At 42.9% G+C, this 15,925-nt stretch overlaps 1 protein-coding gene across 2 annotated transcripts in view; it reads left to right on the top strand.

Annotated features, from left to right (window-relative positions):
• LOC122813194 (fizzy-related protein homolog) overlaps positions 1-15,925 on the top strand; it is an 806,647-nt gene that overhangs the window by 226,307 nt on the left and 564,415 nt on the right. For both annotated transcript variants that reach the window (XM_044085371.1, XM_044085370.1), the window contains one exon: positions 3,763-3,826. In XM_044085371.1, coding sequence (XP_043941306.1) covers positions 3,763-3,826 — 64 coding nt within the window. The remainder of the gene's footprint in view (positions 1-3,762; positions 3,827-15,925) is intronic.

Genomic DNA, 15,925 nt, shown 5'->3' with positions numbered 1-15,925 from the left:
TAGTGCATCCACTTTACTTCAGTAAGCGGTAATAAAAATCATCCGACAGCTGATAGATTCCTATTTGTGTCCAAGGTGATTGGCAGCAGTGACCACTAGCCGTGACAGCGTGACATTTGAGAAACATGCATCTGGCAGAGGGCGTGGTGTATGTACCTATTCGGGTTCCTATTAGAAGACCGAAGAATCATTCTTTCGAATGCGTCTTGGTTGAACATAAAAGACTGAAACGGTATATTATTGTAGCGGCATGTAAGCAAATTCTTTCCCTGGGAAAGAATTTGCTTGGCCACTTCGGTACTTTGCCATTTTCGGCACTGTAGTGCGGTCTCGGAGTTGGTATATTTAAGTAGGGGGCAGCCTCCCACTTAATGTAATGTTATAAAGTGTTTTCTTTTTTGTTGGAACAGCGATTTTTTTCCTTTGGAAAAAAATCAGTGTTCTGACAGTTTGATATTGTAAGCTTTCGCTTACATAGGTTCGATTAATCACCATTCACTTTTTAAATGTTCGGTGGTGTAATATAGACCCACCTATCCTTCTGTCATTTGCAGGCATAGGATTGGACAGTGAGACTGTTGTACACGGTACGTGTATTGTTATACCCTTCAAACAGCTACTACAAACATTTCATTACCTGTAAGACCTGTGGAGAAAATATCCGTTTCCACTATCTGACTTTTTCTACAAATGTTCCAGATTTCTTGAGTGTATATATGTATATATGCACATGTCTCAGTTCACCTCCTGGATTCAAAAACAGTGTTTGGATGTGCTAAAATGAACTACAAGGCTGTTTCTCATCACACTATGCTATTGGGGAACTGTTGTTTCTTGTTTGACTGTTTTCTGCCTAATACTCTGTGGGTTAGACAGTCTAATTTTGTAATCCTGAGATTCATGCATGACAGATGGTTACTGTACTGTGCAGTAATCCTTTGAAATTATACGATCTGGAAAACAAAGGTTAACACAAGACACCACAGCAGGGGACACACTATAAATCATTTGGCATTAGTATTCAGGGTTCAGATCTTAGTGCATAACATATGTCATATTTCATGAATATTTTGATTTACAGCTCCACAAGCTACTGTTTTGCATACTAGCTGATTTTCAGAACAACCTCTGTTAATTCATGCCGTCAAAGCCATATGTTCTATGCAGAACCTGTACACATTCTATTTCTACAATAACATGTCAGAATAAACACAGCGGTTGGTGGTTTAGGATTTTTTTGTAGTTATATGACACAGTGCACTACTACTGCATATGCTGTAGATGACTATTAGTCTGGCAAACATTTCTGTAATCATTTCACACAGAACACAGTAAATAATTTACTCCTTCTTATTTATTTCAATATATACTGAAAAGTAGATCTGTACTCACCAGCCTGTCTGCTCATCCTTGTCAGTCTGTTGGCATGGACCTCAGTGTTTATTGCCCTCTCTTCTGCAGCTGTAGGGATGAGAAACAAACATTATGCATACCTGTCTATCACATACTCAGGCTAGAATTTGGTACACCTACATCTTGGATACTTACACACTGCTGGAGCATGCCGTCCCGGGCATCTTGGATCCATTGGACCAAGAGCTCCCCCTTTCTACTCTTTAGGTCAGTGTAAAGATGCCATACCTGCTCACCAGTTCGGGGGATTCCAATGTCCCTGGTGAGGTTGCTTGCCAGACTGTCCCAGTCCTCCGCTTTGTACTGAGAGCCCTCTTACTAGCCCTTCAGCAGTCTGTCGTCATGGTGTTCTACAAGGAGTCCAGCCATGACCCTGAAGTCCAGGATGCCCCAGCGCTGTGCCCAAAAGCGCTCCCCCTCTCCAATGCCAGACTTGTTCATGCAGACATCAAACTAAACAGGTTATGGCTGTATTCCCACATGCACAGTTTAAATAAGGCCATATTCCCGCCCTTTGCCGTCATTGGACCATTTTGAAAATGCTAAGCTCAGCTAAGCAGTGTTCAAATCCGCTAAGCTGGGTTGAACAGTGCTTAAAGGGGTAATTGCTGAGCATTGCTTAACAGTGCGCAAATCCATTTAGCTGAGCTGACTGCTGCTTAGCATTCACATTTAAGAAATGCTTACACCAACTAAGCATCGTTGAGCATTGCTAACCATTACTCAAGTTTCATTTAAAAAAAAATCAGGATGATGACTTCATTAATCATTACTGACATATTAGTAGGTGCCTGTGATTTACTTTACATGACATCCCTCTGTGCTTTCATTACATTACCATGGGGTGTGACTATACTGTATGGGAAACTTGTGTATACATGGGTGATTTCACATGTTATATGCACTCACACTTGTATTTTAGACCAGCTACACTACCCTGGTTGACAAATATCAATTACTACATAATTTAAAATTAAAATAATAATTTTAACACTGCTTTCCCATGTAAAAATAAAATTCCTGTGTTTGTATTTGAACTGTGAACTCCTGCAAGCAAAGCCAGGACTCTAACCACTACGATATCTCGGTGTGAGGATTTCAGCTGTATATTTTTATTTACCTCTTATGGAATGTTTCAGCAGTGCTGAGCAGAGGGCCATAACGTGCACACCTGCTCAGCTATGCTTAAACATACCTTAGAATGGAGAAAAAATAAAAATTCATAAACCCACTTTATTTATATTTATCTGTACTCCTTGTCAGTCACAGTAAGGGAAATTGTAAAGGGACATGCAGGGACACATTTTAATTATTGGTCTTGCAAAATTAGGAGTGTGACTGTGGTTTTCTAGTAAATCATTGGCAAATCACTCTGGGTTTAAGTCAGACCATACTGACAGACATTTGGATTTCAGACTTCATACCCTTCAGGAAATTCGTGCGACTGCAAACCTTTTATTCTATCAGCTCTCCGGGTTTGTCAATGCAATATTTAAAAAGTGTCCCTATTTTAGTGCCTTTGTCCCCCCATTATTTATGGCTTTGTATAGCTTTTTTGCTCTAGGAGGTTGAGAAGTATGTGAGGCAGGCATCTGGGCATTCTGCAGAAACCTGAACAATTGACGGCTATGACCGTGTGGCACTTTTACAATGCAGGGTGTGTTTGACAGAACCTGTCACACACACCCTGCATTGTTTCTTGCTCCCCTGTTTTAGTGTCCACGGACACTGAAATACCCATTGTATTTCATTTCAGTGTCGGTGGACACTGAAATACTTTTCAAAAGTGCCGTACGTCACTTTCTGAGTGCAGGGGGTGTGTTAGATGTACATGCACTGCTTAGACACACCCCCTGCACTCAGTGGTGTTCGTGTCCATACTGCTATGACTGTGCTTACACGGGCACGGTCCACTCCATGTCAGAATAGTGTTATTCCGAAACGGAGTGGACCGCATCCATGTAAGCACAGAGTTCAATGAATCCCGGGGAGTTTCTGAAGTATGAGGTAGTGGTGTATGAAATGTTCTTTCTAGGTATGTAAACTCACTTTGCCTGTGCGTTTTGTATTCACCTGACTGTGGAATATAAGTTAGTATTTTGTCATTTTTAATATATTTTTATAAAAGAGATTCTCACTAGGCTGAGAAAGATGTATTTTTGTTACCAGAACTAGTATGTTTATGATGGCTTTGTAGATAAAGCACAAGATTTAGCTGCAACTTTGGGTCTAAATGCACATGAAGTTTTGATTTGCAATTTGTTGCCTTTCGTTTTTTTTTTTTTTTATGAATTCAATATGTTAAGTGGAATTGTTGTTTAGTTCTTTTTCATTTTTGTTTATTTTTAGGAGAATGGAAGGTCTCCCAGCCAAAACAGAAGATCAAAAGATGCAAGTTCAGATAATGGAAAAGGTTTGGTATTATGATTTTTTTTCTTGTTTAGCTGGTTTTCAAGAAGCCTTCTTGTAGACAGTTTTAGATTGGTGGAATGGATTTTATAGTTCCTTTTAGAAATTCCTACTTGCATATGTTCTGGTGGAATTTAAAAAGAAACTGGAACAGAATTGTATTTGGAAAATACATTTTAAGTTTAGCTCCTCATTTCAAGATAAAATAGCAGAGGATACTCCTTGGTGGGTCTAGAGCTGATTTTTTCTTGCTGGACTCTGCAGTTTCACGCTCCCTTTTGCAGAAGAAGAAAGTTGTTATTGTGTCTTTGTATAACAGGCCGGCTACTGTTGCACCTCAACCATTGGTGGGTGACTCTGATGTGGCCGCTTATACTTCAGACCACTAAGCTTTTAGCCCCAGTCATCTTGTTGTTGGATATGCAGCCACCAAATATTGGGGATAACCACATCCTCTCTGCAGCTCTAGGCATGCTGTTTGAGGGAAAGGGGGAACCACTCTTATTGTTCTCAGGTTGAAGGACCTGGTGAAGATTCTTCCCATAGTCCACCTGGTGCTTGGACTAGTATGCCTATAGAGAGTCGGCCCTTCCTAGGGAGTTGCCTAGAAAAGAGGAACATAGAAAACTTTCCAGTCTCCTGTTGTTATTTCTATGGACAGAGAGGTTTTACTTGTATTTAGTAAGGAACTTACTGGTGTTTTCCCGTGCCAAGAAAAGAAAAAGAGTTCCCCCTCTGTCTGACATGGATTTTTATTCCTAAGAGTAGGCATTATGGGTGGTGGGAGTTGTACCTCAGGAATTTCTTCACAATGTGAACCTTCTTCTTCTGAGGAAGGTATGGTTTCAGATGACCTTCCTGAAGATTTGGCCTTTTTAGATAATTATCGAAGCTGAAACATTTTTTTCTAGTGGGAGCAAAATGAAATTCCTGTAGCATAGAAAATGATTTTAAGATTTGCTTCAGGAAATGCCAAATTTTGCAGCTATTCCTCCTGCGTCGCCTGCTTTAGAGACTGTTTTTTTCCTCACAGCTGTTAGCTTACCTGTAAGTCAACCTTCTGCTTCTAGGATGTCTGACAGGTTAGCTAGGGTTCTTAAATCCCATAAGCATTTGTTTTTAAATCCTAAACCAGAACCATCTCTGATTTCTTTATCACTCTGGCAAGCATTGGAAAGCAGTGGATAAGTTGGGGACGAAAATGTATTCCTGTAGTACTTTGACTTTCAGTATTATAAACTATCAAGCTCATATGATAAATGTTTTACTTTTGTCTTTTGCAAACATGTAGAAATCAATAGTTAACCTTCCCTCTTCTGAAGTAAAAAAATGTTAAATGCTTCTGTTATGTCTGCTTCTTAAGTGATTAAGCGCATTTTGAAGTGTGTTTAGGATGGTACTGATTCTTCTCCTAGACCATATGCTTTAAGGTCAGTGTTAAGAAGACTAGATTTGCTTAATTCTCAACCCCCCCCCTGAAGATGTTAACACTGAAATTTTAACTTCTCCCTTAGATGAGGAGTTTCTGTTTGGCCCCTTTGTAGCTGATGTGTTAAAGAAGTGTGATTGTTCAACCCTCCTTTTTCATAAGAAATAAGAATTTCTCCTCTTATTTGCTCTCTTTTTCACAAAATCATTTAAGCAGCAAGGTGCTGCCTCCCAGAATTTTAGAAGGCAAGGCAAGAAGGCTTCAAAAAGTCATGGACAGTCCTTTCAGTCAGCATGGCCATTTGCCTGCTAAGGCTTCCTCCCCTTCCAACCCTGGCAACTTCTCCATCTCTCTGAGGCTTCAACTTCTTTTATGGAACCAGAGTGTTTCAGACAGATAGCTTCTGAAGTTAATTTAGTAGGATTGCAGTTGGAATTGGGAATCCTTGACCTCTTCGCAGGGGATTCTTCCATGTCCGGTGAACCAGCTTTCTTCTCTTTCCTTCCATTCTGCAACAGATTTTGACCCAGATAGCTGTAGAACTTTTACTTCTCTGCCACTTGGGCAAAGGCTTTTATTCAAGGATTTTCTGATAAAAAAAGGGAAGGCTCCTGGAGGCTTGTACTGGACTTTACCTTTCTAAATCTTTTTGTCAAGATTCCAAAATTCAAGATGTTATACTTTCATTTCTTTCTTTTGTAGTCCACCCTCTAGCCTTTTTTGATAACTCTAGATTTAAAGGATACCTGCCATCAAATTCCATTTGGTTAATTGAGGCATTTTTAAGGGTTGTGTGCAGGTTATATTATCTATTCCGTGTTACTCTTTGGATTTTCCACAATACCAAGGGTCACAAAGTGTATTGCTCCAGTCATTGCTTAAAGCAAGCTTCAGGGCATTCACATATTTTTATATATGGATTATTGTCTTATCTTTGCAAACTGTTTCTTTTTTCCATTGTCAAAAGTCATAAACTGTCCAGAATGTTCTATTCAGTCTTGATTTTCAAATTGACCTTCAGAATTCTTCACTATTTCCTTCCTGCGGAATTGTATTACTGGGATGCCTGTTGGATTCTGCCTTGGGAAGAGCCTTTCTTGCTACATACAAAGTAAAAATTGTACAGCATTTCTTACTGAATATTCCAAATCAAAGTCAGGTATTTAGAAGGTAATATCTTGGGACTGTGGGATACTTGGTATCTATGTTTCTCATGCTTTCCATGGCCAGACTCCACATAAGGAAAATACAAAGGTACCTGAGATCAGTCTGGATTCAGTATCTACACCCTTTATCCTTTCAAATCCAGTTCTGGGATTTCTAACCAGGAAGATTATTTGGTGGATTGACCAGATCCCTTACAATCTAGATCTCCTGTTCTCCCCTCCAACCCCTTGCAACTACTAATTAATCAGGCTTGGCAAAGGGTACGGTTTCAAAAGGGGCAAAAGTGCAAGCTGAGGGGCACCCTACAGACAGACAGAAGCACATAAATGTCAGAAAGAGGTACTACTAGTGATCACTGCTTTGAAAGCCTTAAATCATGTCTGATTCCCCAGGATGTGATATGGTACATAAACAGACAAGGGGGTACCAGATCCTACCCTTTTTACAGACTGGCTGTGACAGCCTGGGAGATAGCAGCTCAGCTGAATTTCACTCTGCAGGCTTCATGCATTTTTTTCAGAGCAAAACCTCATTGCAGACCAGCTCAGCAGGAAAAGAATAGACTCCTACGAATGAAAACGTTATCCTGGAGTCTTCCAAGAACTGAGCCAGCTGTGGGAAACATCTCAAGTAGATCTAGTTGTCTTTCTTCAGAGCAAATAGCTAGAGAAATTCTGCTCCAGGATCTCTTGCAAACATGCCTGGAAGACAGATGCCTTCTTTTTTATCATGAACAGGAATGTTTCCATCCTTTCCATTCATATCCAGGGTTTTTCTAAAGATCCAGAGGGACTTTCCAAAAATTGTGGTGGTGACCTGCTTTTGGCTAAGGCAACAGTGGATCTCCCTTGTTTTCAGTCTGGGCAAGGGCAATTGCCACAGGGTTCCCCACAAACTGGATTTGCTCACAGTATGACAACTTGTTTGATACACATTAACCTATCTTCAGTTAACTAACTGGATGATAGAATTTAAATACCTTTTAGGCACTGTTTTTCTGATGACATGCAGCAGGCATAAAAGGAAGTGAAAAAAACTGCTAGTAAGAAATCATATATTTGCAGAGTAGAAAAGATTTTCTAGTTGTTGCCAGTTACTAAGAACAAACACCTTCTTCAGGCCTGGCTGCCTCTTGCTGTTGATTATGTGTGTGAGTTACTGTCCTTCGGCTTGTTGTATTCCTTTGTCAAGGTGCATATGTTCTTCGTGTTTCACTGTTGCTGTCATTACATTTGGGTAATCCTGCTGGCAGGTTGCCCTCAGTCGGCCTGAATTCCAAAGTCTTGGGTCCTGTGTCGGCTGCTGTCGCCCCTTCCCTGACATCAGGTCATCAGGGGTATAAAAGAAGCAGCCGACGCCATTTTCTTCAGTCTTCCTTGCCGCGCAGTGCCCGAAGCAGAAGCAGTTGGCAAGTGCCGGTCAGCCGACTCCTGAGATTTTCGTGTTCGAGTTTCAGACCCAAAGTCTTCAATAAAGCTAAGTACCCCATTGAGGAAACTTTTTTCTTGCTCCAGACCGATGTCAGATAAAGTTAATAATTGTATTTCTTGTGGAAAGCAAATACCTCATATGGACTTTCATTCTTACTGTATTCCTTGCCTAGGCCCTGATCACAGCGTTTCTGGTTGTCGGTTTTGTGCTAGATTTAACCAACGCGCTATTAAGCGTCGGCATAATTTTGCTTTAAACTATTTTGGACGCCGGTTTATCCAGAAATGTCGTTGGATAGCCATCCAACTACCGGAGTTCACAAAAAAATGCAAAGAAAAGGAGAGAGATAAACAACCGAGGACCAAAACCGACGACGAAGCTTCTCCTAAGCCAGTTGCCAGTTCGCCGGTTTTCAGTGAGGCGCTTTCGCAGTCCCTGACGCCCACTATTTTAGAGTCGCAGGCCACTACCGACTCCCACGTGGAGTCGGCTATGCCACTAGAAACTCAAGGTATTGGAGCCTCGGACACTATTCCCTCAGATGGGTCCGGAGCCGCTGAGCAGGCACTGGCTTCTGAGGGTGTATTCAGACCTAAACATCTTTACATTAAACCGACTTCAGCTTCAAAGGCAAAGACTAAAACACCTTCTAAAGCAAAGAAACAAACTCAAGAGCCACATGGACAGGCCTCTATGCCCAAAAAACAGATGCTTAAAATGGCCGAAGACTTGATTACCTTGATCAGGGGTTCCCATCCCCCTCCTGATAAGAGGCCTAGGCAAGAGACTGACTATGAATCTTCAGATCAGGTTTCTATTTTGTCTGATTCCTCTTCTGATCAGGAATATTCTCTTCCCCCTATGAGGATTCTGATGCTGAAGAATCTATACCTTCAGCTTCTCCTCCAGTGGACTATTCCTTTGGGGAAACCTTGCATACCATGAGGGAGCATTTCCACTGGGAGAGCCAAGATTTTTCAGAATCTAAAAAGAGGCTCAGGGATTTCCTTTTACTACCTCAACATAGGCCTCTAGCCATTCCACCTGTGTTAGACATTGTAGTTGATGTGTTTACAGAGACTAGTGTTACCCCTGACTCCTTACCTCCAGCTCTTGTTAAGCCTGACAGATATTACAGGGTTACTGACTCTCATAAATTCCTTTTTAAAAACCCTGCTGCAGACCCAGAAACTATTTCACAGGGTCCCAAAGGAGTTAAGGCTTCCGCTGCAAAAAGCCCTACCCCCTCTCATAGGGATTCTAGGGCACTGGATAGAAGAGGAAAAAGGTTTACACATCTGCTACCTTAGCTATAAGGGCCTTAAACTGTCAGTTTCATATGCTCAAATATCAGCAACATGTCATGGCATTGCTTAAACAGAAAATGTTGTTAAACTCTGAATGTGCAGAAAACAAGGAAATGCAGGATTTATTTCATGCAGCTGAACAAGTTGGAAAGCATACTTTGCAATGTGGTTTTGATTCTTTGGAGGCTTCTTGCAGGGCCGCAGTTATGGGTTCTGTAATTAGGAGGCATGCTTGGTTAAAGGAACAAAATCTGCCTGATCATGTCAAAGTTAAATTATTAGATGCACCTTTACAGCATGATACTTTGTTTGGTGTTAAGGCAGAAGAGATGTTAAAGAAAATGGAGGACAAAGCTAAATCTATGCAAACTGTCAAAGATTTTTTACAAGTACAGCCATCTAGTAGACACTGGCCTACAAAGAATTGGTCCTTTCCTGTGTCAGACAGACCTCAAAGGGACAGATCCAGACACCCTAGAGGCAGATCCCAGGCGCAAGATTCATACAGGTCAAAGCAATGGGGTGCTTCTATCTCCAAAGTTGGAGAAGACAAATCACAACCATACAGGAAACAGTCCCAATGACTTCCCCCTGCCTGTGCCAAGCACTTATCTCCTGGCAGCACCCTTAGGGGGAAAATTAGCACTTTTTTCTCAAAACTGGCACATTATAACCCAGGACAAGTGGGTTCTAAATATAGTGTCACAAGGCTACAAGTTCCATTTCCATACCCTGCCAAAGGCAAACGGCTGGCCAGATCTGCCAAAAAATCAATGGGCAGATGCGCAAAAACAAGTCTCATCCCTCATGGATATGGGGGCCATTCAACAAGTACGAGAGCAAGAGCAGGGACAAGGATTTTACTCACAGCTGTTCTTGGTACCCAGAAAGGACAAGGCCTGGAGACCAATACTGGACCTATCTATTCTGAACACATTCCTGGATATACCAAAGTTCAAAATGTTGACTTTGCAGCAGCTTCTGCCCATGCTGGGCAAGAATGCTTGGCTTGTGACTTTAGACCTAAAAGAGGCATACCTGCATGTCCCAGTCAGGCAATCATGCAGAAGATACCTCAGATTCAAGGCTGGCTCAATGCATTACCAATTCTCTGCACTGCCCTTTGGCTTATCTACTGCACCCAGGGTCTTTACAAAGTGCCTGGCACCAGTAATTGCATTCTGCAGACAAAGAGGAATACAAATATATCCTTACTTGGACGATTGTCTAATTCAAGCAGAGAACAAGGGCATTCTTCTACAGCATCTGGCGTTTGTGAAAAGACTTCTAACATGCCTAGGGTACACAGTCAACGAAAAGAAATCAAAACTAGTATCCTCTCAAGAGATAATATTCCTGGGTGCAAGCTTAAATACAACTGCCCAGATGGCTTATCTCACGCCAGACAAACAAAGGCAACTGACTACCTATTTTAAAATGTTGGCAACAAAGGCCCAGTTATCTGCAAGAAAGATTCTGTAGGCTTTGGGCTTCATGACATCCTGCATCCTACTAATTCCATATGCAAGACTGCATATGAGGAAATTTCAATGGTACCTAAAATGTGTTTGGACTCAACATTGCCACAGCCTGGAAACAATAATTACTCTCATTCCCTGCCTGCAACAGGAGTTTCGATGGTGGGCGTAGGCTTGTCACCAGAACAAGGGACAGCCATTCACATTACCCCCAGCCAGGCAAACACTAACAATGGATGCATCAGATTATGCCTGGGGGGCCTACATGGCAGGAAGATGCATTCAGGGCACATGGTCTTCAAACCAAATGCATCTACATATCAATCAAAAAGAGATGCTAGCTGTTCAAAATGCCCTGACAGCCTTTAAGGACCTACTTCATCCGGGACAACTACTGATAAAGACAGACAACACCATGGTCATGTGGTATATAAACAAGCAGGGGGGCACACATTCTTACCCCCTTTGCAGACTAACCATGACTTTGTGGGACACAGCATTGACTTACCAAGTACTTCTGCAGGCACAATTCCTGTCAGGAAAGGAAAACACTCTGGCAGACGAACTAAGCAGAAACCTCATGGATCCCCACGAGTGGCAACTGGATCCACACGTCTTCAGCATGATAACAAGGAAATGGGGATGCCCGGACATAGATCTATTTGCCTTCCCTCACAACTACCAACTAAAAAGATTCTGCACAATAACTTATCACAGACAGGCATTGAAAGTGGACAACCTATCTTTCAGCTGGAAAAACTTATCAGTATATGTCTTTCCTCCACTGCCTCTCCTCCCCAAGGTACTCCTAAAGGTCAGACAGGAGAAGCCAAATATGATACTGATTGCCCCAGACTGGCTCCTCCAGTACTGGTATCCAATCGTAAGGAACTTGTCTCAATGCCCAGCTTGGACTTTACCTCAAATACCTCATCTACTGTCCCAGCAAAACAATCAGATCCTGCACAGCCAACTCAGTACTTTAAACCTGGCAGCATGGCAGATAATGTAGTCATACAAAACACACCTCTCAGTAAAGCTGTGATGGATGTCATTTTGGAAGCCAGAAGGCCTAGTACTAGAAACTCTTATGCTGGGAAATGGAAGAGATTCTGTGCTTGGAACCAGGCACAAGGAACTGATACAGCTGTACCAAATATTCCTCAGGTTTTACAATACTTAACTGAGATGCTGGACAAAGGCCTATCTTTTTCATCGATTAAAATTCATGCCTCTGCCATTTCGGCTCATTACAATACAGAGCCACCAATCTTTTCTCATCCTTTATTAAAGCAGTACCTCAGAGGAGCCAAAAATGTAAGGCCTCCAAGGAGATCACCAATACCTGCATGGGACCTCAACTATGTCTTGGAAAAACTCACCCTGCCTCCTTTTGAGCCAGCTGCTACTGCTGATATAAAGTTTTTATCTTGGAAAACAGCTCTTCTCCTAGCAATAACTTCTGCAAGACGAGTTTCAGAGCTACAGGCACTCATGGCTGTGGAACCTTTTATCATTTTTTATCCAGACAGGATCTCACTGAGGACAAACCCAACATTTATGCCTAAGGTGGTGTCCAGTGTGGCTCTTAACCAAACTATTCATCTGCCAACTTTTTATCCAAATCCACAGAACAAGGGGGAGAGAATTCTGCATTCTTTGGACGTACACAGCCAGCTTAGATTCTACTTGGACAGAACCAAAGTTTTCAGGAAGACAGAGCAATTACCAGTGGCATATGCTGCAGGATCACAAGGAAAGGCTATCTCAAAGCAGACTATTTCAAAGTGGATAGACTACTGCATTAGTTTCTGTTATTTACACCATGGCAAGCCAGTGCCTAAGGGCATTAGGCCACATTCCACCAGAGCTGCAGCCACTTCAGTAGCCTTTCTCAGGGGAGTACCAACCAAAGACATTTTAGAGGCTGCTACTTGAAGTTCCGTGCACACCTTTACAAAGCACTATCATCTGCCACTCTACTCTAATTCCAGGGCAGGCTTTGCCACTGCAGGTGTTCATCGTGCATACAGCTGCAGTAATCACAGATGGGTTTTCTGCCGTCAGGCAGTCCCTCGGTCGGCCGAATTCCAAAGTCTAGGTCCGGCGTCGGTTGTTGTCGCTTTCTCTCCCGACGTCAGTGAGGCTGGAGTATATAAGACACAGCCGACGCCATGTTCTTCAGTCTTTTTTGCCGCGCGGTGCCCGAAGCAGAAGCAGTTCGCAAGTGCCGGTCGACCAGCTCCTGAATTACGGAAATATTGGAAACCGAAGTCTTCATTAAAGCTAAGTACCCCGTTGGGGAAACTTTTCTTGCCTCAGACCGATGTCAGAAAAAGTTAATAATTGTATTTCTTGTGGGAAGCAAATACCGCATAAGGATTTCCATTCCCTCTGCATACCTTGTTTAGGCCCAGACCACGACGTCTCGGGCTGTCGCTTTTACGCTACCTTCAATAAACGCACTATTAAGCGTCGGGCGGAGTTCGCCCAACACTATTTTGGTAAAGCCTTTGATTATAAAATGTTGTCGGATACTCCGACTACTGTTTTGTCCAAAAAACGCAAGGACAAAGACTGACACGCGAGGCCCGCGGTCCCCGCCGACACCACGCCAAAACAGGCTACACGTGGTCCGGTTCTCAGCGAGACGCCTTTGCAGTCCCTGACTACCGACGACACTCCTTTGGCGGTGTCCGCTGTACCCGAGACCGCTGGTACCTCGGCCCTTTCCCAGACTACAACCACCGAAGCCTTTGCTAATGTTGAGCCTACTAATGTGGACAGGTCCACTTCCACCCATGGTGTCTTTAGACCCTCATCTTCTTTTTCTATTAAGGCCTTTACTAAATCCAAAGCAGCCAGGCATCCCAAGAGGCCTGTTGCACAGGGCCCATCTCCAGGTCCCATGCCTAAGAAACAGATACTTAAAATGGCTGAGGATTTAATTACTCTTATCAGGGGGTTCTCAACCCCCTCCAGACAAGAGACCCAGAGTGGAGGAAGATTCTCCCTCTTCTGATCAGGGATCCATTTTATCAGAACATTCTGATGTAGAGGAACACTCTTACTCCCCTTTTGAGGATTCGGATGCAGAGCAGTCCATTCCTTCTGTATCTCCTCCTGAGGATTTTTCCTTTGGGGAAACCTTGCACACTTTGAGGGAACACTTCCATTGGGAAGGCCAAGACTTTTCAGATTCCAAGAAAAGACTTAGGGAATTTCTTTTGTTACCTCAACACAGACCTCTGGCGATACCTCCTGTTTTGGACATACTTGATGATGTTTATTCGGAGGCTTGCCTTAACCCGGATTCTCTGCCTCCTGCACCAGTCAAACCTGATAGGTACTACAGAGTACCTAACTCTCACCAATTTCTCTTCAAAAGCCATAATGCTGACCCTGAAACCATTTCACAAGGCCCCAAGGGATTGAAGGCCTCCACTGCCAAGAACCCACTTCCTGCTGAAAGGGAGTCAAGATCTTTAGAAAGGTGGGGGAAAAAGGTATATACCTCGGCCACCCTAGCCATGAGGGCCTTAAATTGTCAGTTTCATATGCTTAAATATCAACAGTTCCTGTTATCACAATTAAGGAATAAAATGTCTCAACCTGAACAACCAGATTTGAAGGAGTTACAGGATATGATGCATAGTGCAGAGCAAGTGGGTAAACACACCTTACAATGTGGTTATGATGCCCTAGAGGCCTCAAGTAGAGCGGCTGCTACAGGATCAGTCATTCGCAGACATGCCTGGCTTAGGGAACAAAACTTGCCTGATCATGTGAAAGCTAAACTTCTAGATGCTCCTTTACAAAAGGATGTGTTGTTTGGTACTAATGCTGAGGAGATACTACGGAAAGTGGAGGAAAAAGCCAAATCTATGCAAACTGTCAAAGCCTTTTTACAGGTCCAACCACCACGTTTTAGCAGAAATTGGCCTTCAAAAAACTGGTCCTTTCCAGCCACTGACAAGCCCCAAAGAGGTAGATACAGACGCACAAGGGGCAGAGGGCAATCACAAGGATCATATAGAGGCCGACAATGGCAAACTCCAGCACCAAGAGGTGGCGAAAACAATGCACAACAATACAGGAAGCAAACCCAATGACTCCCTCATTTCCATGCCAAGCATATCTCAGCTGGCAGCACCTTTGGGAGGAAAGCTAGCATTATTTGCAAGCAATTGGCATATTGTCACAACAGACAAATGGATCCTGGACATTATAAACAGAGGCTACAAATTTCAATTCCACACTCTTCCAAAAATGAGAGGCATGCCAAACCTGCCACAAAATCAAAGGGCAGAGGCACAACTACAAATTTCAAAGCTCATAAGCATGAGAGCTATTCAAGAGGTACCTACTCACGAACAAGGTCAAGGTTTTTATTCAAGACTCTTTCTGGTACCAAGGAAAGGAACCGACTGGAGACCCATTTTGGACTTATCCATCCTAAACACGTTTCTACTCGTACCAAAATTCAAGATGCTCACATTACAGCAGCTTCTTCCCATGCTGGGCAAGGAGTTTTGGCTGGTAACATTGGACCTCAAGGAGGCATACCTACATGTCCCAATCAGACAAAGCTGCAGAAGATACCTCAGATTTCTTGCAAGTTCAATCCACTATCAATTCTCTGCATTGCCCTTTGGCTTATTTACTGCGCCCAGAGTATTCACAAAGTGCCTGGCATCAGTGATTGCCTACTGCAGACTTCAAGGGATACAAATTTACCCTTATTTGGACGACTGCCTGATCCAAGCGGACTGCAAGCGCATACTTCTGGAACATCTGGCATATGTGACACGGTTACTGCATTCGCTGGGATACACAATCAACAATGAGAAATCAAGGCTAACACCATCTCAGAAAATAACTTTCCTGGGTGCCAACTTGGACATAAACACCCAGATGGCCTACCTTACGCCAGAAAAACAGGGGCAACTATCTCAGTACTTCAAAATACTAGCAAAATGTACCAGGCTTACTGCAAGGAAAATCCTGCAGGCTCTGGGATTCATGGCATCTTGCATTCTTTTAATCCCATGTGCAAAGCTGCATATGAGGAAACTTCAGTGGTACCTAAAAAACCTATGGTCTCAACACAGTCACAGTTTGGAAACGATAATACCAATAATTCCATGTTTGCAAAAGGAATTTCTATGGTGGGCCCAAGCATGTCAAGCAAATACAGGCCTCCCATTCTGCAAGCCTCAAGCAAAGCAAGTCATCACAACAGACGCCTCAGATTACGCCTGGGGGGGCGCACATGACGGACAGGTGCATTC

Source organism: Protopterus annectens, chromosome 10.part0 (assembly GCF_019279795.1).
Source record: "Protopterus annectens isolate FY-2018-M chromosome 10.part0, PAN1.0, whole genome shotgun sequence".
NCBI lineage: Eukaryota > Metazoa > Chordata > Ceratodontiformes > Protopteridae > Protopterus > Protopterus annectens.
The sequence above is the reverse complement of the archived record's forward strand: the minus strand, read 5'-3'. Positions and strand labels throughout refer to the sequence as shown.